Source organism: Arachis hypogaea, chromosome 5 (assembly GCF_003086295.3).
Source record: "Arachis hypogaea cultivar Tifrunner chromosome 5, arahy.Tifrunner.gnm2.J5K5, whole genome shotgun sequence".
In the NCBI taxonomy this organism is placed as follows: domain Eukaryota; kingdom Viridiplantae; phylum Streptophyta; class Magnoliopsida; order Fabales; family Fabaceae; genus Arachis; species Arachis hypogaea.
In genome coordinates, this window is record NC_092040.1 from 10,452,736 (window position 1) to 10,462,182 (window position 9,447).

At 35.2% G+C, this 9,447-nt stretch overlaps 1 protein-coding gene and 1 non-coding gene across 3 annotated transcripts; both read left to right on the forward strand.

Moving 5' to 3' along the window:
* Positions 1-1,646: 1,646 nt before the first annotated feature.
* On the forward strand, positions 1,647-8,294 carry LOC112800705 (vacuolar sorting protein 39). 2 transcript variants are annotated; one of them, XM_025843069.2, is made up of 12 exons: positions 1,647-2,405; positions 2,496-2,707; positions 2,900-3,031; positions 3,154-3,297; positions 3,512-3,624; positions 4,344-4,770; positions 5,121-5,444; positions 6,163-6,384; positions 6,546-6,788; positions 6,898-7,344; positions 7,504-7,602; positions 7,800-8,294. In XM_025843069.2, exons 1-12 carry the CDS (start codon positions 1,985-1,987, stop codon positions 8,001-8,003), a joined length of 2,988 nt encoding a protein of 995 aa, XP_025698854.1. In that variant the 5' UTR covers positions 1,647-1,984; the 3' UTR covers positions 8,004-8,294. The 2 variants fall into 2 exon arrangements, 1 of the variants encoding a protein (XP_025698854.1); XR_011881781.1 differs by having other exon boundaries at positions 1,788-2,405; positions 6,898-7,389.
* A 536-nt stretch (positions 8,295-8,830) lies between these two features.
* TRNAQ-CUG (transfer RNA glutamine (anticodon CUG)) lies at positions 8,831-8,902 on the forward strand. Its single transcript has one exon. It is a non-coding gene; the product is annotated as a tRNA-Gln (tRNA).
* The last annotated feature ends 545 nt before the right edge of the window (positions 8,903-9,447 follow it).

Here is a 9,447-nt window from a genome sequence, read left to right on the forward strand (position 1 = left end):
ATATGTTTTGGCCTGCAACACTAAACCAACATAATTAAAACTAATTGGGTAATTAGCCCAATAGACCAATGTTTGTCATCATCAATTATATTAGTTAATTTCTTAACTCAACACATTATACATAAGAGTACATTGGTATGCACAAATTTATCCTCATCAATAACACCATTGTATCCACAACTACCACCATCTACAGCCATCATTACCATTTACTACCACCATTGCTACCACTATCAGATTTATCATCTTTATCATCATCTATAATTATCAAAAAATCATTGATAAATTTTTTAATAATCATCGTTTATCTCAAAAAAAGACAAAGAAAACAGAGGCAATAATCACAGTAACCATAACCAAAATAAAAAAAATCATAGGAGAATGAAAGAGATGAAGGAGACGGTGAGAGAAGGGGCAGAGGAAGGTGCTGCGATTTCTTGGGTCACGAGCGTTGGATGGCGACACTGACTTGTTATGTTGGGAGGGTTGGACGGTGCTGTGACTCTGTGTCGCGAGGGATAGACGGTGAGGGCAATAGATATGGACGAGTGGCGGCAGCGATGCAGATCTAAAAAAGGCGACGACAGAAGAGCGCGGAGGAGACACAAATTTAAGAACGCAACAAAGGAGAGTGTGACGATAGAAAGAGGACCGTTGGAGGAGGGAGGCATGGCGGTAGTGACGGAATCTATGACAGAGAAAAAAGAATCTGAAGAGAGGTAGAAGACTGACAGAAAAAAAAAGACATTAAAAACATGTATTTTATATGTATCTGTATACTACTATGTGTCCAACTAAAATTTATATCTCAACAAACTAACAATAAATATGTACTACTATATCTATATAATTACTAATTACTGTCTATGTCTAAACAAACAAACACCACCTAATCGAACGTGAATATATAGCCTTGCGTCTTTGACTCAAATGGTTAAAAAAATATTTAATTGCAATGCCTTTTAAATTGTCTTAATTTAAATTCATATATACTAATTATACATTGTGATAGTCAAAATGTTACTCACTGGATTAAGTGTTATTTATTCTTAAAAAAAGAATTTTGTTTAATAGGAATAAAATTATTTGAATGATAAAAATCTTTCATTTGAAGTTAACCTAATTACTTATTTAAAAATTTAAACTCAATACCTATTGTCTAATGAATAAATCCTCTTTATCAATTTATCACCGAAAAAAAAATCCTCTTTATCAATTAATCTACCTGTTTGTTGAAAAGTTAAAGTCGTGTAAAGAAAATTAAAAGTTCAAAAAAAAATCGAAAGAAAATGTATAAATAAAAAATAAATTAAAAGAATAAATAGAATAATAATTTTATATGTATAAAAAAAACTAGTTCCTAGATTAATAATTAAGTATATCTATAATTTATTTTTAATGTATGTGTTGTATTAAATGTTTATTCAATAAGAATTAGTTAATTTAATAGTTAATTTATATTTATATATATAATATAATTATAATTAAAAATAGATTTAAAAATCAATTATATAATAATTTTTTAATAAATACTCAGTTTGGTATTTGAAACTTCACACTTAAATCAAGTTGGTCTTCAAATTATATTTTAATCAGCTTAATGTTCAGTAATTATTTATTTATTTCAATGAATCACATAACTTTCTATCGGCTCTTTATGCAATCACTCCAACTATTAGCAAGAGCAAGAATTTCTTTGTTTTGGTAAAAAGTAAAAACTATAGTTAGTATAGAAAAAGAATTAATCATTTTTCTTAAAAGAAACTAAGAAAGTCTAGTGACTAGTTGATTTAAATCTTGTTTAGAAACTAACTTATGCAAGTGAAGCATTTACCTAATCATTTCTCAGCTTGGTTTGACGGTTTGACCCCTCCCTTGTGGGTGCTGCTGCTTTTCTGGGGCGTTTCCTCCGCGGGCTGAGGGGAGTAAGCTTCAAGTCCAAAATAATGTCGGAATTGAATTGAGTAAACTTGAAAAGTTGAAGATGGTGCACAGCGCTTACGACTGTGTGCAGCTGGTTGCCGATTGCCCTTCCAAGATCGATGCCGTCGAATCTTACGGCTCCAAGCTCCTCGCCGCATGCTCCGATGGATCTCTCCGCATCTACTCTCCCCAGTGCCACTCACAACCCTCCGATCACCACTCTCCCCTCCACCAAGAACCTTACGCGCTCGAGAAGACCCTCGCCGGTTTCGCCAGGAGGCCTCTCATCTCCATGGAGGTCCTCCACTCCAGGGAGCTCCTCCTCTCTCTCTCCGAATCCATCGCCTTCCACCGCCTCCCTTCCTTCGAGACCTTCGCCGTCATCACCAAGGCCAAGGGCGCCAACGCCTTTGATTGGGACGATCGCCGCGGCTTCCTCTGCTTCGCTCGCCAGAAGCGCGTCTGCATCTTCCGACATGACGGTTATTATCATAATTTTTTCCGTTACAAACTCAACCGTTAGCTAATTTTGTTGAGATTCTGTTATGGAATGTGGTTGTGTGTGGTTGCAGGTGGGAGGGGATTCGTGGAGGTGAAGGAGTTCGGTGTTCCGGACGTGGTGAAGTCCATGTGTTGGTGCGGTGAGAATATCTGTTTGGGGATTCGAAGAGAGTATGTCATTCTCAACGCTACAAACGGCGCTTTATCTGAGGTCTTCACTTCCGGTAGACTTGCGCCACCGCTAGTAGTTTCTCTCCCTTCCGGAGAGCTTCTTCTCGGAAAGGTATCTGCTATTATCTACTCTTTGATATAATGTGAATTTGAAAACTGTGAATATGTGATGATGATTTACTTCACTGGAAAATGAAATCCATATGCAATGCTGCTGTTACTTTCTTTTTCTTCTTTCTTTTTTTGTTCTGCTGTATATTGTAGATTCTTAGTATTCTTGTTGACTTATTATTGTTCATTTCAGGAGAATATTGGGGTATTTGTGGACCAGAATGGGAAGCTTCTTCCAGAAGGTAGGATTTGTTGGTCGGAGGCACCCACGGAGGTTGTAATTCAGAAGCCATATGCCGCCGCTCTACTGCCAAGATTTGTGGAGGTAGTTGTCTAACTGAGTTTCTTTGAAAATGTGTAACTGTTCCTTTATTATTGTAATTTGTAAGAGAAGCTGTGGATAATTGTTGTGTACTTAAATTGTTTTGTAATTCTTGCATTTTGCAGATTCGATCCCTCCGTGATCCTTATCCGCTGATTCAAACAGTTGTTCTTCGAAATGTTCGTCATATCCGACACAGCAATAACTCTGTCATACTTGCTTTAGATAATTCTATACATGGCCTCTTCCCTGTTCCTCTTGGAGCCCAGGTCTTGCTTTTATTATGACACAATAGATATCTTTGCTCTTTTGCCATACCATCTGTTTCTGGCTTTCTGGTTCTTAAGGTTGTCAGGGACAAAAAAGTGAACCAAATTACTCCTTTTTATGATTTCTTGTTATAGAAATAGAATGTTGTACATATTTGATTTTATGTGTTAAGTTTTTAACCAATAAGTTAACAGTCCTGTCATTTTGTCGCAGATTGTCCAATTAACAGCATCCGGAAACTTTGAGGAGGCCTTGTCATTATGCAAGCTCCTTCCACCTGAAGATGCAAGCCTGCGTGCTGCAAAGGAGGGGTCTATTCATATTAGGTTATATGCCATTATGAGATTTTTTTCCTTTTAATTAAACAAACCATTAGGATGATTGCTTTTGTGTTTTAAGTTCATTATATCATTTTATAGCACTGGTTAATGCTTAAGAAAGGTTCTGTCACTAAGAAACTTATTTAAGCTTTTTTGCATGGAAATAAGTTAATTACACACTAATTTCTATCTCGACTTGTAGTCTTTAAACTTGCTATAGGATAATTATGGTTGAATTCTATTTGATGTTTGCACATTTTATCCAGGATGAATTGTGATCAGTTTGCCAATAAGAGTTCATGTGAAGGATAATAATGTCTAATGTTTATTTTTTTCTGTTACTAACGCTTCATGTAAAGTTTAGCTTCCTTCAGCTTGTTTTTGGATATTATATAGAGCATATTTTTCAGCTTTATATATTTGTTAACATTACGAAGACTTGACATGTGAGATAAAGTGAATTATTTCCTTTCAAGTTTCCAACTACTATGTTTTAATCCTGTAATATTGGTAAAGAAATGCCTAATGGTCCATTAATGTGGATGAAATGATTCCCAAGGTAAATGATAAGCATAACATTGTTCGATGAAAGTTTTTGCCTCTCCTGTATTCACTTAGTAGTTAATATCTCTCCTATATTACTTTCAAATTCTCAATCTAATAATTTTGTACTAAGCATTTTTTTTTTCAAGCTGTTAAATGTGTTTCTTTATATGTTGTCTCAGATATGCCCACTATCTTTTTGAGAATGGGAGCTATGAGGAGGCAATGGAACATTTTCTGGCATCTCAAGTAGATATAACCTATGTTCTTTCTCTATATCCGTCCATTATCCTTCCAAAGACAACTATTGTTCATGAGCCACAGAAGTTGGACATTTATGGGGATGCTTCATATCTCCCCAGAGGTTCTTCAGGCTTGTCAGATGATATGGAATACCCATCAACATCTCATATGTTAGAATCTGATGAGCATGTGGCACTTGAATCCAAAAAAACAAGCCATAATATGCTTATGGCACTAATAAAGTATTTACAGAAGAAGAGAAATAGTTTTATAGAGAAAGCGACTGCAGAGGGAACGGAAGAAGTTGTTTTAGATGCAGTTGGGAATAACTTTGCATCCTACAATAGATTTAAGAAAACAAACAAGGTAAATTAGGCTAACCCTTTTTTTCTCCTGTTTTTGGTAATTTAATGTATCTCCAATATGTGGTGGCAATGATTATGCTTGGTAAAAGTTAAAAGTGACATCTATCCACTTGGAGTCCAACTATATTAGTTTTATGATTGTAGAAATTTTTTATTGACAATATTACAAAATAGGAACCTACCCAAGTACCGTGGATCTTCATAGGACATTTGTAGCATTGGTGATGAAGCTGTAGGGCACATGATAGCCTTAAATATGTTTTGAAATATTATAAATTTGATAAAAAAAAAAAAGTTGTCTGTTTTTATTCAAATTTTAAGAGTTATGATTGTTGAAATTATTGATGGCAGGGGCGTGGTAGTATACCCATTAGCTCCGGAGCTCGGGAGATGGCTTCAATATTAGACACTGCTCTACTCCAAGCATTGCTTCTTACTGGACAATCTTCTGCTGCTTTAGAGTTACTGAGAGGTCTTAACTACTGTGATTTGAAAATATGTGAAGAAATTCTTCAAAAGGGAAATCATCATGCTGCTTTATTAGAACTTTACAAGTGCAACTCATTGCACCGGGAAGCACTTGAACTTCTTCACAAATTGGTGGAAGAGTCAAAGTCTAGCCAGTCAGAAATTACCCATAGGTTTAAGCCTGAGGACATCGTTGAGTATCTTAAGGTAAAGTTTATATTTAGTTGATGACTATCCTTTCAAAAAAAAATTTTCTTACAAGTTTTAAAAAGGCTTAGAGGGTGAGCCTCAGCATAAAAGTAAAGTTCTTGCCTTGTGACATACATGTCACAAATCCAAATCTTGGAAACAGCTTCTCAGGGAGCTACTTACATCTAACCATCCCAAGCTTCATGTGAGGAGCACAGTGCACTGGTTTGTCCTTTCGAAATTTTAGAGGACTTTCATGGCAATTCTTTATATTTGCCTAGTGGCATCTGAATCTGACTATATGAGATTCTATACTTCTGTAAAGTGATATCAACTCCGCAACAATTGTTGGTACATATATTGGGCACGTCCTTTAAAAAACAATGAACATAGGTTTTAGCCTTAGTTGAGATTATTTTGAACGTATTATAAGTTATAATGCACCACTCCCAAAAACACGTGCACGTGCACACAGATACACACACACATAACATGGCACTGTGTATGCTGAAAACAATTGTATATACATGTTTTTTTGTGTTGGCATATACATGTTTTCCTTTTCTGGCATCTAGCTGTGATGAAAAAGTTTTAGTCACTGACAGATTTGTCAAAAAGGTATTCAATTTCCATTTTGCTTGGATACAAGTTCACCCAAGATAAAGTTGTTATTTTATATCCGTTCTGCACAAGTTATTTTTTATCCTGTTTTTAACTTGGTTGACTTCTGTTGCAGCCACTGTGTGGGACAGACCCCATACTTGTTCTAGAGTTCTCGATGCTTGTTCTTGAAAGCTGTCCAACGCAAACTATTGAGCTCTTTCTGTCCGGCAATATTCCAGCTGATATGGTGAACTCGTATTTGAAGCAGCATTCTCCAAACATGCAAGCTAGATACTTGGAGCTCATGCTTGCAATGAACGAGAATGCCATATCTGGCAATTTGCAAAGTGAAATGGTGAGGAATCTCTTGCATTTTATCATCGCTGTATGGGCTGAAGCAATTCAAACATATTGCAAAAACATCTTGTGATGATGCTGTAACCAAGCTGCTTTACTATTAGCAGTATTGATGCTTGATGAAAATAATAGTTTCTTTTTATTTATTCTGCAATGTAGGTAAACATCTATCTCTCAGAGGTGCTTGATTGGTACACGGATTTATGTGCTCAACAGAAATGGGATGAGAAGGTTTATTCCCCAACAAGGAAAAAGCTGTTGTCTGCCTTAGAGAGTATATCTGGTTACAATCCAGAGACTCTGCTGAAACGTTTTCCCCCAGATGCATTATATGAAGAGCGTGCAATATTGTTGGGAAAAATGAACCTACATGAACTGGCATTATCTTTGTATGTTCATAAGGTAAATCAAGCATATATATTCTTCTATTTAGTGCAGAGTTTCTAATGCACTTAAGTCATTGCTACCTCTGTGAATTTATCATATAATTTAGTGTACCTTTCATTTGTAGCTTAATGTTCCAGAAATGGCTTTGTCCTATTGTGATCGGGTGTATGAGTCTATGCATCAGACATCAGTTAAATATCCCAACAACATATACCTTACGCTTATGCAAATCTATTTGAATCCTCGGAGGACAACTGCAAGCTTTGAAGACAAAATTATAAATCTGTTGTCCCCTCAGAATACCACCACACGAAAAGTTGGTTCAGCAACATCAGTAAAACCTAAAGGAGCCCGAGTAACCAAGAAAATTGCTTCAATAGAAGGAGCAGAGGACACAAAAGTTAGTTCAAGCAGCACCGACAGTAGCAGGAGTGATGGGGATGGGGATGAATTTAGTGAGGATGGTTCTACTATCATGCTTGATAAGGTCCTTGATTTGTTGGGACGCAGATGGGACAGAATAAATGGAGCTCATGCCCTTAAACTTTTACCAAGAGAGACTAAATTACAGGTTTGCATTGCTTGCTGCTGCGCTATAGATGGAGACCACTCATAAGTCAGTTTTGGTTGTTCTACTTTTGATTGTAGTGGTTTTGTCAGTGAGAGTTTACTTTTGTAAGATATTGTTTAGTCTCTTCAATCTGGTAAAAGATTTATCTATTATCTGCAGGACTTGCTTTCATTTCTTGGACCCCTTGTTAGAAAATCCAGTGAAATGCAGCGTAATTGCTCAGTCATCAAGAGCCTGAGACAGAGTGAGAACCTTCAGGTAAGAATACATCTATAATTAATATGCATAATATTTTGAGGAGGAATTGTGTAGTTAGACGTTAGACGCTGTAGCATGAATTTATTGTTCTATATCATTACTTCTAGTATTTGTACTGTGGTGATGCAAACGCATTTGCCTATTCAGCTATTTCTATTTTGTTATTTCCTTGGCATGATTCAACTTGCTTTGCACAGGTGAAAGATGAACTCTATAGTCAGAGGAAAGCAGCTGTGAAGATAAGCAGTGAAAGCATGTGTTCTTTGTGCCACAAAAAGATAGGGACTAGTGTTTTCGCAGTCTACCCGAATGGGAGCACTCTCGTGCACTTTGTCTGTTTCAGAGATTCTCAAAATATGAAAGCTGTGGCCAAAGGGTCTCAAATGAGGAGGCGATTATGAAAAGGAAACCCATATTTCAATTGTTGGTCCTGTTGTATCAGCTGTGAGATCTTTTTCGTTTTTGTTTTGTTCTTCTGAAAAGTGAGATTTGATGTGAATGTTGTCGTGTGTATCCGGTTTAATCCCTTTTCTTTTTTGGCGTTGTAAATATCGGGTTAGAGACTTACGAGTGTGACACATTTTTGTATTTTGAGCATTGGAAGGGAGCAGTAGATTTTCCACTCATTTCCCCTCTCGTGTATCATTCAACATTATATCATTATATGATCGATGTTAAATTTCAATACCTAATTTTATGGCTTTCATCCTGAACTCCGCCCTCGTAGGTATTTGGTTTGTAATTTAAGTTCACTCTTGAAAATCTCAAAATACTACATAGTCACACGCCTCTTGTATTTGCTTATTCACTGATTCATTGATTTATATTAATCTTTTAAGCATATGATCTTGTAGACTTTTTAACTGCCACAAATACATGTGATAAGGAAAAAAGAATGTTTATCACCTATAATTTTTCAAATTGATGTGATAGTTAGTGAATTCAAATAAATGACAGTTTGATTTTTGGTGGGCACTTTTTGGTACTAAATTCATTATTCATCTATTATGGTGAAATTTATATACAGTCTAAAATTGATATTTAAAATTGTTAAATAATTTGACAAGTTTGACTGAATTATTAAACATTTTTAATTATCAATTTCATAAGAAAGATAAATGCATATAAATCTTCAAACCCAAATATTTCCTCCTTCCAATATAGGTGAGATCATGTATTCATGATACATTATGTGATATCTTTCCATATATCTGATTTATCACCAAATGGTCCCATGGTCTAGTGGTTAGGACATTGGACTCTGAATCCAGTAACCCGAGTTCAAATCTCGGTGGGACCTTCTCAAATTTTCATTTCGTTTATGGGCTTGTGCTTGTATTTTCTTAAATATAGTGTTTGTGAACGTATTTTTTAAGAACTTAAGATACTTTTTAATGTTTATATTTTTTAAATTAAAAATTTTAATATAATTTTATATATTAATAAATATAGTCCACTTATACATCTAAGTGTTTTTGGTAATTAAATCTAATTAAGTTGGTCCAAACTTAACAAAGACTATTTTTATTACACCAACGTGTACACACGCGCATTTCAATAACGCAAAATATATCATTCTTCGTCTTCGTTTTCGTCTTGTCCTTCTTCTTCTCTTTTGTTATGGTCATCATCAACAACACTAACATTTTGCTAACATCTTTATTAGTTCTGATTTTCTCTGATGTCATCATTAAATAATTTTGGTTCATTTTTTAGTTAATTTCGGTTCATTTGTGAATTAATTTCTATTCATTTGTGTGTTAATTGAGATTCACCTGATGCTGTTGATAAGTATTGACCAAATTTTTTATTCTTTAAGTAATTTCGGTTCATTTCTTAGTTTAT